Source organism: Chanodichthys erythropterus, chromosome 15, assembly GCF_024489055.1.
Source record: "Chanodichthys erythropterus isolate Z2021 chromosome 15, ASM2448905v1, whole genome shotgun sequence".
Taxonomy (NCBI): domain Eukaryota; kingdom Metazoa; phylum Chordata; class Actinopteri; order Cypriniformes; family Xenocyprididae; genus Chanodichthys; species Chanodichthys erythropterus.
Genome location: NC_090235.1, coordinates 8,065,693 through 8,093,083, shown reverse-complemented (window position 1 = coordinate 8,093,083; position 27,391 = coordinate 8,065,693). Strand labels below are relative to the sequence as shown.

The 27,391-nt window shown below is 35.4% G+C and overlaps 1 protein-coding gene across 1 annotated transcript; it reads right to left on the bottom strand.

Moving 5' to 3' along the window:
* Window positions 1-521: 521 nt before the first annotated feature.
* stx1b (syntaxin 1B) lies at window positions 522-27,257 on the bottom strand. Its single transcript, XM_067411506.1, has 10 exons — window positions 27,217-27,257; window positions 24,220-24,283; window positions 17,832-17,931; window positions 9,459-9,533; window positions 6,932-7,005; window positions 5,662-5,770; window positions 5,310-5,383; window positions 4,718-4,855; window positions 3,512-3,622; window positions 522-975 (listed from the first exon to the last, which is right to left on the bottom strand). The coding sequence occupies exons 1-10, from the start codon at window positions 27,255-27,257 to the stop codon at window positions 895-897; spliced, it is 867 nt and encodes a 288-aa protein (XP_067267607.1). The 3' UTR covers window positions 522-894.
* Window positions 27,258-27,391: the final 134 nt, after the last annotated feature.

Below are 27,391 nucleotides of genomic sequence, written 5' to 3'. Positions count from 1 at the left end.
TGAATTAATTAAAAAAGCAGGGGCAAATCACTATCAAAACTGCATAGTTCAACAGTTTGCGATGCAATGCCACCCTATCGATCCCAGCTTTCTATATGTGTTAAAATGAAATGTCCGTTCCTTCACTGCCTACCATCTACAGTACAGCAAATGAAGTCAAAAGAAAATCATCTTTATGTACAAACTTGGTGATATCACTTCCTCTCACAGTTCGCAATGATGTGTGCTTCTACATTTTTTCTTCATTTGTTTAGGGTTGGGGTTAACCATAACCCTTACCACAGTAAAACTGTTAAGACAGAAATTCAGCTATGAGGTTGACGGTGCTTTTAATCTACAGCACTCCATCGGTAATGAGCTAACAAGGTAATAAATGAGATTTCATCTGAATGCAAGCAACCACTCTGAACGCTAGACCATTGAAATCGGACTAGTACTACTATCTATAACATCTATGCAGTCAGTTGGTTATTATTCGTAATGCTAGTATGGTTTGCCAAACACCATGTTCTGCCGGAACGTAAAACAATTTAGCAGTTGCTGGCACTGTCCTGGAGGCCCCCCCAAAAATGAAAGCAACGCTAAAAAATAAAATAAAAATAAAAGTTGAGTTTTATTCCTTTACAGGTAGTAACCCATGTGCTGCTTTTATGTTCAATACATTTACATGTACAGTTTGTAAATATTATGTGTATTTGAACCCACTTTTGTATATATTTAAATCAGCTAGTACGTAACATCTCCTTTTATTTATTTATTTATTTTTTGATTGTTTGATTTTTGAATATTCGATTTTTAACCCTACCCAACCCCCGTTTTATGACAGTTTCCTTATCTCGTGTTTAAGTTGATAAAACACTCAGCTTTCCAAGTGTTTGTCTTTCTTCATGTCGTTTAGAAGCCCAGGGTTCCTCCGATAGTGGACGCCAAAACCACTCCCAGTATTACACAGCAGATGATGATCATGATCTTCTTCTGCAGAGGGCGAAAAAGAAGGAGAAAGAAAGAAAGAAAGATGTGCAATTAAACATCCAACAGATCAACAATCGTTTGGTTTGTTCATCTAGTTACTCTATTACTCGATTGCGCAGAAGTACACAGTCAGCAGCATCACCTCATCTTAACCACACTTCAACTCATTAAATGAAACCATGAACAATTAAACCATTACCAAAGTAAATCATTACATTAATTAAAAGTTAATTAAATTATTGATGAAAGGACCCACTCTGGGACATTGGCTCTTTGAATACTGACTGCATTTGAGAAGGTGGTGATTAGATACCGTCTAACTGTAAAGGCTAAATGCAGTGCTAACATCATTCTAAACTTTGAAATCTCAAAAGGAAACGTGTAGTGAATGTGATGATGTCATGGAGGGAAGCTGTAAATATTATATTGTGCCAAGAGACTAATGCCAAACAGAATTAACTAAATGAAAATACTGTTGCTTGGTTGGACATGCAGATGAAAAACCACGCTGCAAAAAATCAAAAGTTGAGAAAACTTAAAAGTTTTAGGCAACAAACTTCAGCAGATTTTTTAGTTGTCTTGTTGTATTCAGTTTATACAACAAAAAGTTGAGAAAACTCAAAAATCTCCCACAAAAACAAAAATCTGCTGAAGTTTGTTGCCTTAAACTTTTAAGTTTTCTCAACTTTTGATTTTTTACAGTGCACATGTAAGTTTGAAGCAGGAACATTTACTTTGCAGCTTTTTATAGTGATCATCTGACTGTACCAGGACAAAGCTATCTTTATTTCTTTTTTTATGGACCAATTTGGGGCGTTTAAATCTAAAATAGGCAATACCAAGACCCAAAAGTAAAATATTAAAATATGATGTGAAAAAATTAATCACCAAATAAATAAAAAATTAATCACTAAATAGTAACTACTCGATTGAAAAACACAAAACAAGGGTCCATTTTTAAACTTACAACCTGGATTTACAGTACATACAGACAGACAATTTAACCTACTCTTAATGTGTTTCTTTAATTTGCTTACAAATTGGAAGTGTTACTGTATGCCATACTGTAATAGGTCAAACAGTATTTCTGGATGCGGTGTGCTACCCTGGTTTGATGAAATTCATGGGCTTTCAAAAACCAAAAATATTTATTTACAATAATTGCAGGCTCTTATTGCCAATCAAATTTGCCCTGCAGTAGCTGGCTGGGGATTTGCGACCCCTTGTCTCAGAAGTTGCATTTATATTATGAAAGCTGCAATGTGCCTGGTTTAATCTGAATGATTTTATCATTTGTTTATTTAATTACTATCCTTAATTGATTTGATTATTCGCTACAAATAACTGTAGATCAATCAATCATTGACAATTCTTCACCTGGCATTTCTGAAGGTCTGGTAAGTGAATAAATGTAAAGATTATGTTCACCAGATCTGCAATTTGACTCATCAGAAAGCATAGAAGTAGGTGGCATACCACCAAGAGTCTGCTGCCTTTAGACCACTGCAATGGATGTTAGCCAGCAAAACTGCAGCAAAAAAGCTGGGAGCAGACAGCATCTGTTGGAGAGCCAATGAGTGCCAAAGGAGCAATATAGTTTTTCTTTGGATGGATTAAAGGTACGTTTTTTCACAAGATGTAATATAAGTCTAAGGGGTCCCCTGAATGTGTCTGTGAAGTTTCAGCTCAAAATACCCCATAGATTTTTTTTTAATTAATTTTTTTAACTGCCTATTTTAGGGCATCATTATAAATGCGCCAATTCAGGCTTCGGCCCCTTTATATCTCACGCTCCCCACCCACGGAGCTCTCGACTATAATGCATTGCATAAACAAAGTTTACACAGCTAATATAACCCTCAAAATGGATCTTTACAAAATGTTCATCATGCATACGGCATGCATGCATCGGATCATGTGAGTATAGTATTTATTTGGATGTTTACATTTGATTCTGAATGAGTTTGAGGCTGTGCTCCTTGGCTAAAGCTAACATTACACACTGTTGGAGAGATTTATAAAGAATGAAGTTGTGTTTATGAATTATACAGACTGCAAGTGTTCAATAATGAAAATAGCGACGGCTCTCTTGTCTCCGTGAATATGGTAATAAACAATGGTAACTTTAACCACATTTAACAGTACATTAGCAACATGCTAACGAAACATTTAGAAAGACAATTTACAAATATCACTAAAAATATCATGATATCATAGATCATGTCGTAACAGTCGATGTTATGTTGAGGTCTTTTAAACAAATGAGATTTACACAAGAAGGAGGAAACAATGGTGTTTGAGACTCACTCTATGTCATTTCCATGTATTGAACTCTTGTTTTTCAACTATGCCAAGGTAAATTCAATTTTCAATTCTATGGGATCTTTAAGTGGTTTAGGAATCATTTCAAAATGCTCTTCTATTACTCGTTTTTGTACATGACAGGACTGAGCCTGTGTTCTCTAGAATGCGTGAATCATTGTACACAAAAGGCATAATATTGAAAGACGTCAGGTGTAGCAGCTGATAGTGTTTTTACCTTGCGTGCCTGACTCTGGTATTTGACAGCCTTCTTGGTGTCAGAAACTGCTCTCTCTACATAGTCCACAGAGTGTTCCACGTTATACTCAATTCTGTCAATCATCTCTCCCTGTGAATGACAAAAATAGGCACTTCAAACAACTTCTTCAAAATATTCAAATACACACATGAAAATCACTGTATCAAATGCAAAAAAACAGAAGACTTGAAAGTTAAGATTCACTTAAATGCTTTATGCAGCCTGATTTCGAACCCCACAAGTTGTGATGACTGAGTGCACCCTTAGCCCTTTAAGCAAAGGCCCTTAACCCCAGGTTGATCCATGGGGACTGTCCTTGTACCTTAACATGATGGCATTCTATAGCAATGTCATGTAAACTATTTCCATTGTCCTTGGTTGTGTGGAAATATATATATATATATATATATATATATATATATATATATATATATATATATATATATATATATATATATATATATATATAAATGGCTATCTGTGAACTACATTTGAAAGTGAGCATCACTTTGTAGCGCAACTAGACTTCCAAGTAATTTTTCGTCCAGCCCATGTTTACATCCAAAATATAAAATGGTGCATCAGTGATCAGCCAAGCCTGACAGATGTCGCCATTATGAATTGTACTATTTAATTTTTTTTTTTTTTCCGTTAATTGAAATAAAGCTGGTATAAAATAAAATATAAATATTAGGTGGAAAAGCTTAAATGAAAATTTTAAATTATTCCTTGGCAACTAACTGAAATAAATACTATATAAATAAAATAGTATATACATAATAATTAAAGAGGTAATCCACCCAAAAAATGAAAAGAAGTTATTTTGAAGAAAATGGGTAACCAAACAGCTGATGGGGTCCCATTGACTTCCATATTACTTTTGGACAATTACTATGGAAGTCAATGGGGCCCATCAACTGTTTGGTTACCAACATTCTTCAAAATATCTTCTTGTGTTCAGCAAAAGAAAGAAATTCATACAGGTTTGGAACAACTTGAGGGTGAGTAAATGAGAGAATTTTGCCTGAACTATTCCTTTAATTGCTTCCAGACTTGAATGGCAAAATTTCTCAAATCGACAATCCTTTAATACTTTACTAACAGCCTTGTGAAAGGGACTAGCATTTGTTCAAATAGTTCTTGGAGCATTTTTGCTCTATAGAAATGTTGGACTCTTGGTTGTACCTGACTCTCCACCAGCATGGCCATGTCCACAAACATGTCATGGAGCTCACGGATGCTGTTCTCCAACTTGATGATCTCAGTGTGTCGGGTTTCAATCTCATTTAGTGCCTGCTTGGTCATCTGGGAGTCCATTTTGATCTGTTAAACAGAGAATATGAGAAAATGTTCATGGCAGCAGATCAAGTTACTATTGCTAAACATACATTGGCACATATAGATTTTTTGCACTTAGATTGGGTGAAACAGTCAACAAATTGTGAATATGCTTCCATGGAAACCCAATTCATAGTTCCTGTCCCAAATAGCACACTTGATATGGACTCCCTAGCATGTCTGGGAAGTGTATGAGTGTAGCGTGTCTCATTTACCATTTTAGTTTTCTTTAGGACTGCCTTGCGAAGACCACTTTTCAGTGGACTATTACCCAACAGTTAAAGCACCAAATGTGCACATTCAGAGGAGTACCGTAAGGGCTCAGGCTACTATTTGTGACTGGATCTTGGTAAAATTACATTTTAAAGTGGAATTGGTCCTGAAATCATGAAGTCATAGTAAAATTAGTTTGTCATTGATTGACGACTATTAAACTTACATCATCAGTGAAGATAGCAAGTTTCCCGCTCTCCAACATGTCTTCCAGCTCCTCATTGGTAGTTGTTCTGCCAGCTAATTAAAGATATTAGAAGTACAAGGTATCATTATGTTGCATCCTGGCTTTTTTGATGAGATTTGTGTTCCTGTATTAGATCAACTCTTAGAATATGGCTCACAGGTCAAAGGTTTTGATGCAGTAACATGCTATACAGCTTTAATGATCAGTCTGTCACTTCACTTAGTAAGATTTGTAGTTAAAATGTAACTGTGCATTCCAGTTATGTGGAGGATGTTTCTCAGCTTTTGCGTGTGGGTGGGTGTGTGTCTTTGTGTGTGCTAGCAGAACTCACTAATTTCCAGTTGTCTCTGAATGCGGTCCTTGCAGCGGTCCCTATATTTGGACTGCGTGGTGTTGTACTCCGTCATCACCTCCACAAACTTGCGTGACAGCGTGGAATGCTGTGGGATAAAGGTAGAAGCTGCACATCAGGATGTGAATACATGCGCTGACAGTAGGCGGCTCGAGATAATAATATTGTGGGCTAAGTGTGATCATTGTGAAATCAGCCCCTGCTTTTGCTGCAGTTTGAGATATTATTGCGCACATTCTGTTTTTGAACAGCAGATGGCACTAAGGAGGGTGTTTGACAGAGCTGCTCAGTGGGAGGGCAGAGGTCACAGGAAGTATGTCTGTCTCTGAGCACACTGGACACCCTGAAGGTCAGATTTGTTACTGTTTTGCTGAACATTGCTTCCATTTTAGAGAAACTATTTAACATAATAACAAAAAGCTTTGAAAGTCTTGAATATCCCCTGAGCACTTCCTATGACCTTATTCCCAAGTGAAAGACACAATGCATGTATGTTTATATATATGCCTATACATGATTATGTGGAACTCGAAGGACACAAAACAAAAAATGAAATCATTCATAACAACTGATAAGTCTGATAGCTTGTAACACTTATATTTAAAAAGGTTAAACAGTAAAAGTATTATTCTGAGATTATTTATTAATTGAATATTAAATATAATAATTAAGAAGTTGTGAAATTGCTTGACAATGGAAAACTAAACTAAAAATAATAAATTAATAATAAGTTCTTCGGACCCACTTTATATTAAGTGGCCTTAACTACTATGTACTTAAATTTAAATTAATAATTTGATACAATGCACTTATTGTGTACATACATGGTTTTACATTGTACTTATATTTTAAAAACACCTGCATGTAATTACATCTGTAATTAATTTCTGTAATTACATTTATAATTACACTGTTGACCCATCCCTTACACCTTACCCCTACCCTTAAACCTACCCATACCACCAAAGCTTTCCCTAACCTTACCCGTATCCCACCTCAATAGATGCAAACATGTTTTGCAATTCAATATAAACCCAATAAGTACATTGTACTTATTTTTTGATGTATGTACATAGTAGTTAAGGCCACTTAATATAAAGTAGGACCAGTTCTTCTTTGTCGAGTTCCTTGACTCTTTTGTGATAAGTATTTTACACATTACATTGATTTAACTCAGTAGATTGACGATGATTATCGTTAGGAGAATAAAGATAGTAAATAATGTCAATATTTCTCATTATTTTCATACCTGTGTCTTGCGGATCCGCAAATCTGCAGATGATCTGTTCAACCCCTCCTCTTGCTCGATACTTTGTTCGATTGCTGTGGAATAGAGAAATAAACTGAATAAAAGAAATTGTAGTAAAACAGCAAACCCATGCACACGCAGTGAGCATGAGAAATATTGCCTCTTCAACATATCTTAATGATTGACATTTCATATAGCAGTTGTCTCACCCTGGTTACCTGGTTACAACAGTTACTGAGGTGGCACTGCAAGTACAACACGAAAAAGTAATTGGCGGACTGAACTGTTACAATGAAAGTGCATACACACTAGGTGTCAGACAAAGTAGTCCCAGAGTAATAACAAGTCCCTTAATCTCAGAAGGACAATAGATCTCACTGTCCACTTCAGGAGACAATGGGATTCACACTCCATTCAGTTCTGATGGAGCTGGGTGCACCATGTGTCACTGGCTGCATCAACGAGAGTGTAGATGAAGTAGCTATCAGAATGACCGTCACTGTAGGCTACTTGCATGTAGAAGTTTTAAAGATACAGTTGCAAAAAAACAAAAACATATATATATATATATATATATATATATATATATATATATATATATATATATATATATATATATATTACACACACACACACACCGATCAGGCATAACATTATGACCAACTTTTTGCTGCCAAATCAGCCCTGATCCGTCGAGGCATGGACTCCACTAGACCCCTGAAAATGTGCTCTGGTATCTGTACATGGTCTGCCATGTGTTCCCCAGACACACATGCACCCAGCCATCCATGTGATGTAAAAGAAAACGTGATTCATCAGACCAGTCCACCTTCTTCCATTGCTCTGTGGTCCAGTTCTGATGCTCATGTTCCCACTGTTGGAGCTTTCGGCGGTGGACAGGGGTCAGCATGGTCACCCTGACTGGTCTGCAGCTATGCAGCCCCATACGCAACAAACTGTGATGCACTGTGTGTTCTGACATCTTTCTATCAGAACCAGCATTAACTTCTTGAGCAATTTGAACTACAGGAGCTCGTCTGTTGGATCAGACCACACGGGCCAGCCTTCGCTCCACACGTGCATCAATGAGCCTTGGCCGACCATGACTCTGTCGCCGGTTCACCACTGTTCCTTCCTTGGAGCACTTTTGATAGATACTGACCACTGCAGACCGGGGACACCCCACAAGAGCTGCAGTTTTGGAGATGCTCTGACACAGTCGTCTAGCCATCACATTTTGGCCCTTGTCAAACTCGCTCAAATCCTTACGCTTGCCCATTTTTCCTGCTTCTGACACATCAACTTTGAGGACAAAATGTTCAGTTGCTGCCTAATATATCCCACCCACTAACAGGTGCCGTGATGAATATGATGAGGTAAGTGTTATTCACTTCACCTGTCAGTGCTCATAATGTTATGCCTGATCAGTGTATATATATATTTGTGTGTATGCAGAAGTAAGGTGTTTTCTGACTTCTGAATTATTAGCCACTATAAGGAAATAACAAGAAGAATATCAAAGTGTAAAGTAAAACTATTTGCTCTACAAACCAGCATGTTTATAATAAAGACAATACATTAAAATAATATGGTAAGAAATGCCAGTTTGCAATATCAAGCAGCATAACAAGCTGTTTTGTACAGCTAAAAATAACTGGAAGCGAATGACACTAGAAGCCAGACACAATAAAATTACAAATGGCTACGCCCACACTTACCTGAAAAATAAGGTGAATACATTTAATATATTATATATAAATATATGTTATGCAAATAGTAAAAATATAATAATATTTTTATAAGTGAAGGGTTTGTGTTGGCATCAACCAATTAATGTTGTCATGAAGTAATTTTTTTGTGGTTTCCAAAGAGATTAATCACATGGCATTCAAGGCTCAGGTGAATGGCTCTAAAAAACAAAGTTGGCAGGATGCAGGTCATGTACTTCTGGTCGATCAACTGCCATTGAGATGAATGAGAATGCTAACTGATACCTCTCTCTAAGTATTAGGTATAGGTGTAATAAAAATACATTTCAATTCATTTAATTACTTATATTGTATTAGTTACTGAAAAATGTTATCTTGTTCTTGGGGTGGAGTGCAACTTTTTGTCTTTTCCTGAGCGACACTGAGGAGAACACTTCAAAAGAGATTAGTTGAAACTCCTACTTGTTAAGAATTTTCTATTGCTCAACTCCCTTCGCCTCAGGTGGATGCCTTTTGAATCAAAGATTGAGTCCAAATTAGCTTTGCCTACGTGATGAAGAAGGTTTTAGGAGTTTTTAGAGGACTAAACTTCATGTATACTTGCAAATAGACTTCTCATTTTCTCACGCTAAATTCAAAGAGTTGAAGAACATTGCAAGAATGTTCACCATTCATCTCAAGCTGATCTCAGATCTGTTTCATTATTTATATAGAGAGAGCAGGATAATAGTTTTTAATGTTTTACATAAAATACATGTTAAAACAATCATACAGAAATATAAAAGTGCTAATAAAGTTAAAATTTCTGTTTTTTATACCTTTTAATTTAGAGCGCACTTTATTGGCTGTCTTCTTAATGTCAGCTGTGAGGTCCTCCAACTCCTGCTTGGTCTCTGCAGAGCAAAAACACAAGGAAATACAAAAGAAAAGTTGTTTAAATACATATAAAGTTGAGTTTTCATTGTTAATGAGCACTGGTTGCATTATATATAGGGTACGAAGTCGTGTGACAACATACTACATTACGATAGACAGACAGACAGAGATAGATAGATAGATAGATAGATAGATAGATAGATAGATAGATAGATAGATAGATAGATAGATAGATAGATAGATAGATAGATAGATAGATAGATAGATAGATAGATAGATAGATAGATAGATTTTTTTCTAACAAAAAAAGTTTTTTTGCTTTATAAATGCTAAAAATCTTCTTATCTTTCATAATTAATTTTTAACTGGAGAACTTGACCAAAAATACAGATTAACAATCCAGATTTTTTGCAGTGAAGTGTATATTAGTTTTTAAGACTGTAACCTTTGAAAATATCTCAGGCCATATAATGTTCTTGTTCTTTAAAGTGAAAAATGAGCACTCTGGTTAAGCGGTGGATGTGTGTACAGACTGCAGGCTGCAGTCATATGTTGATTGATAGTTACTGCAGTGCCATTCACTCCCTGGACACCACCTCAGCCTTTTCAACTCCCACCTACACACTCTCCTTTAGTCTGACTAATCCTATCCCTCGCTGCTTTCTCTCATTTCTCCAGCCATGAGAGTTTGATGACCATGACATTTCTTCCTCTATGAGTATTTATGCCAGTATCACTTTATCACCAGGGATTATTTAGGAGGAATAATGCACTTGCAAATTCATACTGAAATATTTATCATAATATATGTGTACACTGACTGTCTGAGATTTTATTTCCGTCATGACTTTAACCGAGTGCTGATTGGTTCCTATAACGTTGTGACATTAGCCAACAAGATGTACTTCCTAATCCATGTGACCATATGTTTCGTACCCAAGCCTGCGATTGCCCTGTGGCGCGATTATAAAAAATGTTGTTTACCCCACCTCCTCCCTAGTGCCACCTGTAGAAATCTGCTACGGGGGGTTTAATATATTCTTGCAGCAGTGTCCTTATGTATGTTATTTTAACTAAGCTGAACAAATTCTCATATTTCCTCAGCAAGCGTAGCAGATCTCATTTGCCAAAACATGCCCTATGCCAATAAATGCTAGTTCAATAATTCACTCCATGTGTTGGCATAATTAAAACACATATACACAACTTATCAATAAATAGGGTTTAATAAGCCGGGTTGAGAATTTATACAAGCCCCACACTTTAAATCTCTCAGAGTCTCCTCCTGGCCATCAATATTGTGACTCCTGCTGATCACTTTCAGGGGATGGACAGTGGGTGGCGGGTGGGAGAAGGGTGATAAATTATACGTCTATACGTTGTGAGCAGTAATTCATCACTTTGATTGTCGTTTCATAGTATATACGGGTGATTCTTCAATTAGGAGAACTTTTCTGTGCCCAAGAATGATTGCTTTTTTTTTTTTTGCTTTTAAAGGATAGCTCATAATGGCTTTAAACTTTTTAATTGTGTGTCCTTAATTACTTTTTCCTCATTTTTAGGAGTGTTGAAAGGTTAAATTTGCCAGAATTTCTCTATTTTCCTCAAAATATAATCTCTTTAGTTAAATTAATTGATTGTTAGCTTTTGGCAATTGGGTATTATTTTGATTTGCATGTTGGGTTGACCAAATTCAGTATGCTGGAACATATTATTGTAATATCCTTAATATATTTGTATATGAAAAATGACTTTTTTAAGCATTTAGAAAAATCTGAACATCTGCATTGAAACCTGCATATTCCCTTTATCAGAGAATTACAAACTTTCAAAGAGTAGAAATTATTTAAATTAATTAAAAATAAATTAAAACTATTCGTGATTCATATATATTGGTAATGTGCCATTAAAAACATTTAAATCACTTTTATTTTTAAAAAAGCACATGACAAAGAAAACAGTGTAAAAAGCAATGCTGTCCTGTAAAACAAATGATCTGTTTAGTCACTCATGTCTGTTAAAGTGCTGTAGTCAGGGTGTGGCCAGTTCCCCTGTCCATCGATTAAACAAAAGTGTAATGTATCTCCTGTCACTGAGTTTGCATCGCAATATTTGCACACCGCTACACTATTGTTGTCCTTACAGACAGCTAAATGCGTTCCTGCTCTTTCCTGTTCTAAACAAGCCGTTGTCTCATGTCAGCTTTTTTTTTCTCATGTGGTCGAGAGATCGATTTGACCGATGAGAATGTTTCTTGTCACACCCACTGTTTAACATGACATCTAACCAGCACTTTAATAGCTCTTAAATGTGATTTTATTTGTATCAGTTAGCAGTTGCCACATGTTTGCTAAAGCAGGCCTGTTGCATCAGAAACATGAGGTTTAGGATTTCTGCAAAATTTTCATTCATACAGTTCTACAAAATCTACCTCTGCATGTTTGTTTATTAAATATTTTTCACAAATTCACAGAATTCTGCAGATTTGTTTTTCTCAAAATTTCCTCATAAAATATGAAAAAGCTCTACAGGTCTGGCTCGGCCTATTAATAACAGACTTTTATGATCTTTTAGTAGCTAATGTTTATCTAATATGAATTTACTAGTAATTTATGATAGCTAGATAAATGACATGAACCTGAATTCTGTGTAGCATATGGTGTTTGTTGATGTCTGCTTAAAAAAAACATTATGTAATTTCTGCAGGTTTTTTTTGTTGTTGTTGTTTTTTTGGCCACATATTACCGCCTACTGCAAAATGCATTTAGCAAAACATTCCAACAAATAAATTAACACTTATAGCAATGATTTTATGTTTATATATTGAACATGCAATAAAATCCAGACCATTGGCAGTAAAGAAATGCTAACCATCAAATTTATCATCCCTCAGCTAAGTGAACTATGCACAGCTCATTTTTACTTGCTAACGTCACTCACCTGCAGGGCAACATGGAGAACTTTTGGGGGCAGGAGTTCATTCTGTGCTATAATTTTGATGGCTAATTTAGTCATTTAAGCTGATTGGGTGAATTAATGAACTAGGGCAAAGAGGTAACCATTAGTCACCCATAGAGCCAACAGAGGTTAACATTTCTGCTGAAGGTCACAACTGCAGAATTTAAAAGAGAGGGATTCGCTCATCTTTTAGCAAGCTGGCTTTTTCCACAAACGTTGCACATTTAGCTCTGTACAGTAGCACATACAAAAGTATGTAATGTAAAAGTAGGGTGACCTCAGTAAAAGGATAATAAAAAATCCATGAAATGCTTTGGTTTTGTGGTGGGGGTGTATTAATGGAGAGCTTGGGCTGCTAACGTAGATGTTGTGGATTAGCTTCTAGAAGCGCTGACCCAGAAATGTTCCTGAGATCACAATAACGCTGTATCACTTGAGGGTGAGGGGGATGGTTTTACAGCCTTGGTTAAAGATCTAAACACACAAACGTTAGCTTGATCAAGCTGACGTCACCCATGAACTTGCTAGTGACTGAGATCATATTCCTGTCATTATATTCTGAGTGGAATATTTTGGATGAAAGGAAAAGGAAAAATGACAGTGTCTGTCTTTCCATTTTTGTAAGTATTGAATACAAAGGCTTCTGCTGTAAGAAAGAGAAATGGGCATTGGCCTCGAATTCTCCTTGAACTCCTCGAAAATAAACCTTAAATTCTTCTATACTGTACATGTTATGCAGTATGTATAACATTACAAGCTCAATAAATAACAAAAACACACACAACACTATATACACTGAAACTGAAGGAGAATAATTCAAGGAGAACAATTTAAGTTAGACATTTAAAGCCTAAATGGAAATTTTATCAAGTCATATACTCACTCCCACATCATTTGCTCTGTATAATTTTGCAAAACTCAAAAGTTGATCTTAAGCAGAATGTCTGAGCATCCTTTTCCATAAATAACAGGAGATGGTGATTTACACAACCAAAAAGACGAAAAACACCATAACTGTATAATAGTCCATATGACCACTGAATTTATTCTTTTTGGTCATTTTTTGGAACACGGCAACAGGGCTCCAGACTAACATTTGAGAGCAGTGGCACCGTTGCCACTAAGTTCTACAGACGGTGGCGCCAGAACCTGATTTGGTAGCGTTTGGTAACTATATTACTATAGTTTTGCATTAATAAGTGCAGTTACTAATAACATGTCATATTATTAGTAACTGCACTTATTAATGCAAAAGTACAGTGATATGATGATTTTTATAAGGGAAAAAAGTAAATATTCAACACTTATTAAATATGTCATACTGAACTGACAGTGATTATAAAAGGAGTACTCTTAACTTGCTTTCTGTTGCTTTTCTGTTTTTCTTTTTCAGTCACAATTTGAAGTTTTTGTTTTACATGAGACTTTGACATTTCCTACTTTTCCATATATTAGGGAGTGGAAATGGCTAATATCCATTTCTTATGCGTTTCAATAATATTATGTATTTGGTTCTTCTTTATGTAAAGCACTTTGAGTTGTGAGTTTTTTCATTGTGTATGAAATGTGCTTTACAAATAAAATTGCCTTGCCTAATAAGCCAATAAGTGCTCCTCTGCTGCCATCTACTGGTTATAGCGGTAATTTAATGGCTTTTTAAAATAAAAGTTTTGCTTCATCTTTTAACTTTTAGTTTTACAAATCACATTAAAAATAACATAAAAATAACACTAAAATTAAAGCTTTGAAGTGTTGGAAAAAGTGTGAAGCACTTTAAAAAGTCCTTGAATTTCACTCTTTAAAGTTTGCATGAACCCTGAAATGAATCATGTAAAAACATTCGACCATTTCTGCAACCATGGTTACAGTTAGCCTTACTTACATTACATCCATGGTGAATGTTGGTGATTTTGTTGTGGACTGGAGAACCTTATATAACTTGTTTATTCATGTTTAATATTACACCTGTAGTTTGTAACAGAGGATACTTCACCGAATTTAAATGCTTCCCACTAGATTTCTCTGCGATGTTATTAATTCTGTGGCGAATTCAACTGCTTTCTCACTGGATCTCCCAGCGCTGTGTAGTAACAGTATCGCGCTGTGTTGCACTGTTTGTTGTCTGAGTTGAACGGTCTGTGTTTTGCAGCTCAAAATGCGGTTACATTCCGCTTTTGTTTCATTTGCCATTTGATGTTTTTCATATGAATTATGTGCAACAGAAATGGCAGCTCTCATCAGTTGGGCAACGTGGTGGTTGCACCAATGTGACCTCTAACAAAATTTTGCTATACCGGCAGGAAAAAAGGTTGCAAAATGTGACAATTTGGTCACAGTCTGGAGCCCTAATGTATAAATTGGCATGTACTTTTGTTACTTTTGAGTGCATGTCTTCCTAACATCTTGAAACAACATGAGCGTGAGTAAATAATGACAACATTTTCATTTTGGGTGCACTATTCCTTTAAGAATTGGTTTATTAAATATGTTCTCCACCTCTCCTCAGGTTTCTGTTTCACACTGACACAGATATCGAGACAGACACTCAACTTCCACAGGTTCTCTTCATCCTTCATGCAGCGTGGTGAAAACAGACAGGGGGGAAAGCAAAAGAAAAGAGAACAGGAAAAAAAGAAAATAATGTTCTTATACATGCATGCAACAACATAACAGAAACAAAGAAACCATGCATTGAAACCAAAGCGAATCACATGCAGTCAAATGTACGAAACTGAACCAAAACTGTCAGACACAGTGAGACATCATCTATTAAAGATTCATCTATAGCAGCTGAGTCATTCATAGGCTGTGGATTTCTTTAACTAAGCCAGGCAGCTTTAGAGGGCACTCTGGGTTTGGGGTTAAAAATGCGTTCAATAAGATGCGGCATAATGTCAGTTACAACAGAAAATAATTTAGAAAAATTTGTAGTTACAATAAAGCACTTATAATGGAAGTAAATAGAGCCAGGCAATACATGCTAAAATATAGCCATAAGCATAGTATAGCCACAATACTTCAATATTAAACAGGTTAACATGAGACTAAAATAATAGAATTCTTTAATAATGTGTTTGTCTGAAGTTATTTACAATATTAAACAGTTCTGGGCCTCAAGTTTGATTGGCTGAGCAGTGTTCCAAGAGTCCTGAAAAATGCTTAACTTAAATGCTAAAACTTTTTAAACAGTGTACAGATTTTTCTTTTACTCTTTCTGCAGGTTACATGGTTACACCTGTAGGTGGCAAGAAGTGAGTCACTGAATCATTCATTCAAATGGTGCGTTCAAGTGACCATCTATATGAGTGAGTCACCGAATTATTCACTCAAAATATTTGTTTAAAAACAATAATTCACTCAGAAATGAAACAAATGACTGTCTTTTTGGGTGAGTCATTAAATCATTAACTGAAATGATTTCTTTAAAAACACTAATTCAATCAGGAATGAAAACAAGTGACTTTTTTATGAACGAATCACTGAATCAGTCAATCAAACAATTTGTTCAATAACACTGATTCATTCAGGAACCACAAAACACCACTACTGTGTGTTATTTAGTCTTTGTCTATGATGAAAAATAGGCAAAGTAACTTGCAATATTGTGTCTAAAATGTAAGTTACTCAATATTGCCTTCTTGAACTGTTGTATAAAAGCAATATCACACTCACAGTGGCAGAATTTACTTCCATTTTAAATGGTATATATCCAAACATGGAAGTACTATGGCACTTTTTTTGTTAGCGAATGACCCCAAATCTATTTTATATATTTAATCTGCCCTGAAACTGATGTTTGATTACTATTAAAAGGTGAAGTATGTATTTTCGGCACCACAAGTGCCACCAATAGAAATAATGACACAAAAATAATGACTCTTTTCACTTGCTTTTCACAAAAAATAGTCTATGAATAAACATACTTATGGTTGTCTCTGCTTGTTAAATGAGATAAAAGTATTTTAACAAAAAATAAAATAAAAAATACACACTGCACCTATAAAATGGTCTATTTGCTATTCACTCTTAATTCAGAAGCAATATTTGAGTACCTGTAAAAAAAAAAAAAAAAATGGATCCAACAAAAGCATTTCTTCATTAAATAATGTTGTAACCTCATTGATTTGACAGTTGACTTACTGCACATATACTAAAGAGCTGCTTTGTCAGAATGACCTCACATATTAGTCACAGACAATACTGGAATGACTCGAACACTCATAGACATTTGCCGTAATTGAACATTGTTGCTGGGGAGAGATGAGGTGAGCAGGATTTTTTAGCAACATTTGAGGACTCAGAGCTGAAGAAACAGCCTCTATAGATGCAGTGTGGGCTGGTGCACTATGAGGTGTGTGGGCTGGGTCTAACAAACACTTGGAGCAATGTGGCGACTCTTTTGTAGAGTGGGTGGCGCAAATGCAAGGTATTGGAGAAAGGCTTGAATAGGCTCACCAATGAGCTCATATATCTTACCACACAACTGCAGTGAAGTCATGGAGCTGGTGCTTTCCAAAAAGCGATAAATTCTTTATTGAATTTGCACCCCTCACAATCTTCCTGCATTGTGACCGAATATGCAAGCATAACTTTTACGGGTCGTAAATGTGTTAAAGGGACAGTTCTCCAAAAAATACAAATTCTGTCCTCATTTACTCACCTTCTGTACATGAAATGTTCAAAAAAGTAGTAGTTTAAATTTCCATGCAAAGATTTTGAATATAGCACACAAGTCAGATTTTATGCTTTTAAAGCAGATCTCGTCCCACATTGACTACCATATATTTATTTTTCCTACTATGGTGGTAAATGGGGGGCGAGATCTGTATGGTTACAAACATTCTTCCAAATATCTTCCTTTATGTTCAGCAGAACAAAGAATTTTATACAGGTTTGGAACAATTTGAGGGGGAGTAAATGATAACAGAATTTTCATTTTTGGTTGAACTATCCCTCTATATATGAGCGGTATAGTAGACAATGCAAATATACAGTGCATCACATTTAACGTGGGTGAAGTTGAAAGCTAATGTAAAAATGTGTCATCTTGCCCTGAGATAACATAGATATGCATTCACAAACGTGTGTCTGTGTGGTTTATATTTGTGTGCCTGAATGGATAGATCCTAGAGCGAGATATGGGGGAGGTAGAACATCAAATTTGCACATTTTTTTTTTTATTGTATGCCTGAACGTCTCACTGATGAAGTGTCACATACAGTACAAAAAACAAGAATATTCTAGAGGCTGAATTTTCATTTTTTAAAACACACTGAAATGAATGTGAATGCTTCTTCATAGATGCTGTGTATACACTGGGGCAGTAGTTTGGATAAAACTGTGTGGGTGGAACTCACTTTCATCAGGGTTGGGTGCTGCCAGGATGGCACTGTGCTGCTTCTTGACCTGTTCTACATCCTCTGACAGCTTTTCAATACAGCCACGGATCTCTTCCACCTGTCAGGAGAACATGCCTTAAATAATGCGCATAATCATAATAGTGTCATTTGCAAATTATATGAAAGAGGACTTAATCTAAATGACTAATTACTTGCATATTGTGAAAAAAAAAAAAAGAGAAAAAAGCAACTGGCTAATCAGCTTGAATAATATGGAGCAATTTATTATTTGTATATTTATAATATAAATATTATATATTTAGATTATATTTTTTGACATTTTAATCATATTTCTAAATCCCATATTACAGATACCATATTATTTCACGTCCCATTAAATGTTAGCTGTAGAAATTAATTTGCGATCAATGTTCATATTTTGGAAGAAAGCATGCAGGAACTACGCTGCTTTAAGGTGTGAACGGCATAAAAATGAATAACTATACTTCCTTATGATCAGGTAATGAAAAACAGTATGGGAAACAAGAGACTTTTGTTTTATATTTTTGATATTATATATTTAATCATTTTGAATATACTTACAGTATAGTGGCCAAAAGTGATGTCTGGCCTAGGAAAATTGACATCTTCAAGCAAAAGGAACTGGATGAATATTTGAATGCTATCCCGATCTGAATTCTGACTTGTGGTGCAGCCTGAATCATAATCACACCATGTTCGTTCGTTGGCCAGAGGAGAACTGGCCCATCCGATTGAGCCTGGTTTCTCCCAAGGTTTTTTTCTCCATTCTGTCACCTGATGGAGTTTGAGTTCCTTGCCAGTGTCGCCTCTTGCTTAGTTGGGGACACTTAATATTCAACAATATAGATGAAATGAACTAATTTAATAATTGATGATCTTTACAACAGAACTAAATCAACACTGAACTGACTTGAGCTGAACAACTGACGAAATGCATCATTTTTCTGTTAGAACTGTAAAGCTGCTTTAAAACAATCTGTATTGTATAAAGCGCTATATAAATAAAGATTACTCGACTTGACTTGATTGTTAATTTTTTTTTAAGATTTTGTAAGTGTAGTTGTGCTTGGAGTAAATTGTTTTATATAACGCAATGAAACATGCCAAATTGTTCGGACATAATTTTTGGCCAGGCTGTCATATAAAGAAATTATGAGCACATACAAAAACAAGAGAGAACCAACAAAATATTAAATACTGAGTATGTTATAGTCAACATATGCTTTTTCATGTGAGCTTTTTGTTTTTCTATTAATTTTTTTGCATATCACAATAAAACATGTAGCTGTATAGTTTGCCTATTTTTTTTTTTTTTTTTTTTTGCCAAATAATTTTGCCAGATAAATACCTCAAACCAAGTTTAGTGTGTTTTGTTTTTCCTTCATATTTAAATATTTAAAAAATATATAAAATCTTTTCCTTATATTTTGATCATTAAATCAAACTTGTAGAGTCATAAAAAACAAATATCCCCTCCAGACATCACTTTTGGTCACTATTGTAGATTTGTTTTCATTACAAATTATATTATCAGAATTACAGTTTAAGTAGTTAAAGGCTTGAATACACTACACAACTTTTTTGCTCTGTTTTGGAGTCTGGACAAGTCAACGCTAGTTGCTGAAATTCAGAGCAAATCTACAGATTTTGTGCAGTTGGATCACAAAATGTATGATGGGCAGTTGGGCACAGATTCCATTTTTTTGTTTTAGCTTCAGACTATGATTTCATCATAGTCAGGATATCAAACATTTAATATTCTGAGCCATTTTTGTCATGCATCTTCTGTCAATGAGATGCATGTTTCTGCATGAGTTTCTTAGTAGTAGTATTTGATATATGAGTTTACATTTATGATGCCCAGTTTTCTCTGTAACCATTTACAAAGTCGGCAAGTGTATGATGAATTGTGTTTTAAAATCTGTTCAGATTTTAAAGTCAAATAGTGTGTTCAGGGCTGAGTTTAGCTCATATTGTGACATAGGCAAAATACATTTTTGGGCCCCCCAAAAAACCCGCCCCGCTGTTGGTCGGAAAACTCTTATGACCAAAACAGCTACTTTTCAGGAAACTGTTTTTTTAGAATGTCGAAGTTAAAGGTGCTACTTAGGATGTTTTGTTTTATACATTTTTGAAATATTACTTGAAACTGTCTTTACTAACTGATAAAAGACTATTTATTAGGTGCACTGAGAGGAATAATATTAATATACATCATCTGTGCACGAGGTAGGGCCTTAAAAACATCAGCCAATCGTTTACGCGCTCCAGTAACTTTCCACACTCCTCAGGCGCCGCATGCAATGTTTTTGTCAGGAGACAGGAGTAACAACTGCAGATTATGAGTTACCTGCGGTGAGTCCGACATAATGAATCCACTAACACGACACAGCGAATGCCGGTGGTAAACACTCGTGTTCCAATACTCGTGCACAAGTTTTGGGAGGCGCTCCCTCGAAATGAGCCGTGAAGGAGGGGGGTTGTTCTAACGCATGCGCTCATTTCAAAATCTCACTAACAGTCTTTGGTTTCTCAGTCGACGAAAAGATCCTATGTAGCACCTTTAATATTGTGGCTTTCTATATGATTATATACTTGCAATTTTTGACCAGCGAATGTCGTGATTTGTCTGTCATTAGAACAGCTGCATCTGAGGCAGTAAGTGCTTCGCATTATGTTTTCATCAATGTTATAAAGTTTACTGTAGCTGTGTAGCTGTGTTTTTTTTTCTGTCATTTGGCCAAAATCTCGTTATAAAAGATGAAGTGCTATGCACAAGTTATTTAAGATAGCATTGGCTATGACTCGAAGGCAAATGCTAGTCTAAGATATTCTTCTCCACTCCTCAAATACATAAAAAAATTGCGTTTATATATATATATATACATTGCCCTCCAAAAGTTTGGAAACACCCCTGGCAAAGTGTGGTTTTGGATGATATCAGCATAAATCCTTATAATTTTTTGGTGCAAATACATTAAAGTAACTTGACATTATCATTGAAGACCAGCAATATTAATTTTCATTACATAATAATGGCAATACATATATGTCAAAGTCAGACACGCCCCTTTGCCAGCTGTGATGCCTGGTTACTGGTTTAAACTTGGCCCAGGTTAGTATAAGATCTTTGGGTCAGCACACCTTAATAACTTCAACAATGATTGCCAATTAAGTTTAGAATACAATCAACCAATTACAACCCAGTTTAGGTCAGATAGCTGCTAATGGTGGATATTTTCATGAATCGAAATTATGTAATAAAATATGTTTTCGTAGTTTGTGTTGTCCCTTATCAGTGCAAAATTATCACAAATTAAAAAGGATTCATGCCAATATTGTCCAAAACCCCACTTTTCTAGGGCGTTTCCAAACTTTTGGAGGGCATTGTATATATATATATATATATATATATATATATATATATATATATACACACACACACACACACACACACACACACACACACACACACATATATATATATATATATATATATATATATATATATATATATATATATACACACACACACACACACACACACACACATATATATATATATATATATTAGTGTTTCTTGAAAAAATAAATTGCTGTATTTGTTCAAACAACCAATTCTTTAACCTTCCACTGCAAACAAGTAGAGATGGTACACACTGCATTGCATGGTTAAAATTGGCTAAAGCCACAGATATAAAGGGTGACCAATAGTAAGGCTGTACGTTAGCTTTTTTTTGCACATAGCACTGGTGCTACAGAGGTCAAAAGTTTTGTAGCACAGGCCACACAATTGTAGCACAAGTATAAAACTGCAGGGTGACCTGTTAAAGGATTAGTTCACTTCAGAATTAAAATTTCCTAATAATTTACTCACCCATATGTCATCTAAGATGTTTATGTCTTTCTTTCTTCAGTCGAAAAGAAATTAAGATTTTTGAGGAAAACATTCCAGGATTTTTCTCCATATACTGGACTTCACCAGGGTACAACGGGTTGAAGGTCCAAATTGCAGTTTCAGTGCAGCTTCAAAGGGCTCTACATGATCCCAGCTGAGGAATCGTATTTAGCAAAACAATCGGCCATTTTCTAAAAAAAAAAAAATTTAACTACAAATACTTATCTTGCACTGTTCTGTGATGTGCCACGCATGATGTAATCACACTGGAAAGGTCACACGTGACGTAGGGGGAAGTAGAGATCTAGTGTCTACAAAGCGAATGTGTAAAGACTAAGTCAAAGGCCTTTACAAAAAAGGTAAAACAACAATGTCGGACGATTTTGAAGTTGGAGGCGAAAATGAGATGGAGATTTTCTCCCTACTGTGATACTTCCGCCTACGTCAAGCGTGACCTTTCCACCATGATTACGTAATGCATGTCACATCGCAGAGCAGTGCGAACATTTGTGGTTAAAAAGTATATATATATATAATTAATTTATTTATTTTTTTTAGAAAATGACTGATAGTTTTGCTAGACAAGACCATTATTCCTCGTCTGGGATCGTGTAGAGCCCTTTGAAGCTGTACTGAAACTGCAATTTGGACCTTCAACCCATTGAAATCCACTACATAGAGAAAAATCCTGGAAAGTTTTCCTTAAAAACAGTAATCTCTTTTCAACTGAAGAAAGAAAGACATAAATATCTTGGATGACATGGGGGTGAGTAAATTATCAGGAAATTTTAATTCTGAAGTGAACTGATCCTTTAACACATAACTATAAATCATTAGAAACGTCTGTTTCATTATAAAATATTAAATTATTATGTGATGGTAATTTCTTATTTTTTGTCAGGAAATCTAATGCATCCACTGAGAGAAAAAAAGCTTTTCTACACTGGAGAAAAACGTATAGATCCACATACTTCAAATTTCTTTCTTTTCTATTTTTTTTTTTTAACCAAATGAAGGTGTTGTGAGCATTAGTGAATACACACACGTAATGCAATGTCTTTTTCATACTTGCCCTCGTGCAGAATGTGAGAAATAATAAATAATAATTCGAATATTAATTAGAATATTAGAAATAATAAATCTTATGATGTTCCAGGAAATCCCTTATATGGACAAAGGCATCCAGCTATTGCTGTGCAGAATAAAACATAGATAGAGATGTTTTGACTGATGAAACATGAAGACAATTAATTGCGACAATATGTGGTTTATCTGTGTTTTTCTAGACATTTTGAGTATTTTCATGAGAATAAAGTATATTTATAATGCAGTGCTAATCGACATAGCCTTTATCACTGTATAGAATACTATAAAATAATATAATTTCTGCCTCATTCTATGATATGAAGCCACGTCAACTCACAAAAGGAAGTTATTTCAATCACTCAACTGATGTTATGAAGTGAGTTTGGAGTAAAAACATGCCATTAAATGTTTTCTTTTGTTGATCAGGTTTGTAAATGCTTCTCGTTACAAGTTTGGAAAGATGTGTTGCTTTTTCAAATGCATGTTATAAAAGTGACTCACAACTCTCCGTAGCACCTGCATCACATATGCACTGTAAGGCCCTGCCAACAGTAATACATTTATGAATGAATGAATGAATGAATAAATAAATAAATAAAATGATGAAATGTAGAGATGTTTTTGCCCAACAGTGACGATATTTTAAATTTTATTAATTTATAAAGTAATTGTCTTACAGATTTTTAGCTTTAGAGTGAAATAATACTAAGAATTAAAAAATTAATATTATTTCTCCATATTGTAATATGGAGACGTGCGAGCATAGGCACGTGTCTAGAATGCCTATGCATAAATCCGGCCCTGGGTGTGTTCCAGCCTTAAGTTGAAATCGAAAATTTACATGAATCTTAGAATGTTTTAGTAATTGGTTTGTCTCTTATTTGCATAAAGGGTTAGTTCACCCAAAAATGAAATTTGTGTCATTAAGTACTCACCCTCTTGTTCCACACCTGTAAGACCTTCGTTCATCTTCACAATTTAAGATATTTTTGATGAAATCCGAGAGGTTTTTTATCTCCCATAAAAAGCAACAAAATTACCACATTCAAGGTCCAAAGAAGTAGTAAAAACAGTCAATGTGACTGCAGTGGTCCAACCTTAATGTTATGAAGCGACGAGAATACTTTTTGTGTGCAAAAACAAAACAAAAATAACAACTTTTTTCAACAATTTTACCTCTTCTCTATCAGTCGGGTTTGGAACAACATGAGGGTGAGTACTTAATGACAGAAATTTCATTTTTGGGTGAACTAACCCTGTAATGACAGCAGCACTCAGATTGACATGAACAAAACCTGATGAGCAAATCAGATCACCTACTTCTGCATTTGCATAAATCACAACTGGATAATATGATATTTGCCTTAAGATAAAGTTTACCTGTTCAAAAAATTCATCCATAAAGTGGTCCCGGTCGACATGAACGACTTCCTCATCATCGTCACTGTCCTTAGCCTGTGAGAAAAATAAAAACATCACTTAGAAAGTCTTGATAATCTCAATCCATTAAAAATCATTTCTTCAGTAATTTTTATAATGTTGAGCAATAACTTAAACAAGCACAGAGAGAACTAGTCAAATTAAATGTTGGACAACATATCTCTACAGTAAATAGTATGTAAATAAGAAAAGCGTATGAATTATTTACATTTACATGAATTAGTTTAGCTGATGCTTCTACCCAAAGGGACTTACAAATGAAGAATACAACAATAGTGATTCATCTTAAAGAGACAGTAATGTGAGGAGTACAAAATTGCTCAAAAAAGAGAAAACATCAGTATTAATCAGCATCTATTCCATCAATGCAGAATAATTTTCATTCTTTGCTGCTGTTTTTGGTGGTTTCATTCAATATCTCGACCAAGAACACAGTGATAATGAGATAATGGCCCAAACACACAGCAGTTGGGTTTCAAAAGACCAACCGTATTTAATACATCCAGATTGCTTTTCCATTTCTCATATAGGATAAAGTAGGGCAGCCTAATAAACTAATGCAAATCACATGTTTTCAGATGAGCACACGGTGCCACATTTAAAAGATCGTTTGATTGTGTTCACATATTGGTATGAGAATTGGGGATAGCTGGAGGGCGATCTCAGATTAGCTGTACGACCGATCCACACTGAGCGGAATAGGACGTTCTCCTGTGTGTGTAGCCATAAAGACCATCCCCTGTCCCACCTTTTCTGGGAACTAATAGCTCTTCATTTCAAGCAAACTGCTTCCCACCCAATGAAACAGCTATGTCCAAAGAGAAAGATTATAGTGACAGTCAGGAGGGTAAGCTGGAATCTTGTTTACTGGAACACATTTTGGAATTTTATGGGCACTGATTAATATTCATTAATATTTGCAAAGCAGTTCTTGGACAGTCGTGTGAAATTATTGTTGCCAATGAAATTAATACAGCTTTTATGATGGTTTTGAGTTGTTATTTTTATCATCACCGCCACAGACAGGCTCTTAATATCTTTTAAACTGTAATAAAATGAAACAGAGAGCAGATACTATATTCATGCATATGTTAAGACAGGGCATGTTTATATATTGAATAATTAAATTAATTCTAAATAATTAAGCAATTGCAGTTATTGAAAGATGTCAATCATGACTGGTTTCCCAAACACTTGCTTTTCTTAGAAGAAATACTTATGACAACAACAGTAGACAAGAGGTCATTCATTTCCATTGGAGAGTTTTATGAGGGCTTCATGGAGTTCTAACTCTCTACTGATGTGACATTTTCGGATCATATTTGTTCTGGGCTTCAGATGCATTGAAATGTTTCAACTTGTGCGGTTGAAACTGTCCACGACGGTCAGACATTATGTCATATATTCCATTCCAAACTATAAGCACAAAGTAAAAACCGGCAATAATATTTTTCTAATGTCATCTTAATCACCTAGTCAAAAATAATTATTTATTCTGTTTAACACTGTTGCCATAAAGTGTTCCTTTTAAAAGTAAGATAATGGATATATGGATAAATGGCATTATTCATCCAACACACTATGGTCAATAAATGGAGGTTAAATGTTTATGCTCTGGCGCTCCATTCCTGGAGAAACAATATGTTTATGACAGGCACTAGGGAGCATATATATATATAAATGCTAAAAAAGCAGCTATTTTATATATTTTGTGGGTGGGCAAAAAGGTTCAATTCTTACTCTGCTGCTGATTTGGCTGACAAATTTACAAGAATATATGTAGGTGATTGATAACTGGCTATTTCTTGAGCAGAATGTTTTTAGATATTTCTACAGTATAGGTCTATGATAGACATAACTGTCTGCCTGTCGGGTGATTGATGCATCAGCCTGACTATCTCCAGCTAACGTCACTTAATTCATGCAGAGGCTATTTTCACTCTCCCGTCATCAGATAATGGCAATAAAGTCCCTTCCCCCATGAGCAAAGGTGAAATGTCTGATGCTTTTAGCTTACTGACAATTGCTTATTCAACATTTTAGCCTGCCGTTTCTGTTTTAGCTATCCGATTCTATGCATTTCCCTGTGACAAGAGGATTGAATGTCAAAGCACAATGAAATAGTAACAGAAAGCGGCCTGTGTGTTGTCACATCAGCCATGCTAATGTTTACTCGCCTGCTTCTCTCCTTATCTGGCCACTCCCTTCCCGAGCCCTGCCCTCCCTGCCCCCTCAGCATCTGGTTTCATGGGGAGTGGCTTTGCCGCTGGTCCCCTGCGCTGTATGTCTACGGTACCGCAATATCAGTCGCTAATGACCTTCACAAAAAAATTCTATAGCAACAGATTTCAGGATGAGGAGGAAAGGCCTCGTGGATTTCTGAATTTAAGTGCTGAATTGTGCCACTGAAGCCTCCTAACAGTGTGGTTAGTGTGTGGGTGATGATGGAAGATTCTGCAAATGTTGTTGCCTTTTTTTTTTTTGGAAGACGCATTCTGTGTCTACAAAGCTGGAGAGCACAGATAAGGTCTGGGGGAAGAGTTTGGAGACAATAAATCTCCTACGATGTTAGACAAGGGTCACAGTGGGACAGCAATAAACAATTCATATCTGCTTTCATCTCTTTTGTTGTTGAGTGACAAGAAGGGATTCTCTGCTAAAACAAGGGGAGACATTTTAGAGAATTGTTTTAGAGATATATTTGGTACTACCTCAAAATATGTGATCCTGGAATTGACTAGAACAGAAGGGAGATTTATACTGGCTTGCAATTAAGTAGCTCAGGATTAATTAGGGATGCCATTATTAGTCATCCATCAACAGAATACACATTTTTTAGGTTTATCTAGATTTTATATGAAAGATAAATACATTTATCTTACCTATATAAGATTATATATATATATATATATATATTCTATATTTTTAGAAGTGAGCTATAATTGGCATGCTGTTGCATTTGGCCATTGTGTTTGCATCTCATGCTGTTTTGGGGCGTTTCACAACCTAAATTGTCCAGCTTTTAGATGAAATGCACTCTGCTAGTCTTCTAGCTGTTTTTGCACACAAGGAAGAGAGTTGTATCGGGGTCATGTGAACCCAAAACCAGCCT

What these genes read in the sequence shown, in the direction of transcription:
- stx1b (XM_067411506.1), bottom strand. Translation starts at nt 27,257, where the DNA reads ATGCAAACACAATGGCCAAATGCAACAGCATGCCAATTATA. An exon ending in GCAACAGCATGCCAATTATA is followed by an intron (nt 24,284 to 27,216) that starts GCTCACTTCTAA and finishes GGCTAAGGACAG; the next exon opens with TGACGATGATGAGGAAGTCG. An exon ending in TGCGGATCCGCAAGACACAG is followed by an intron (nt 5,771 to 6,931) that starts GTATGAAAATAA and finishes TTTATCCCACAG; the next exon opens with CATTCCACGCTGTCACGCAA.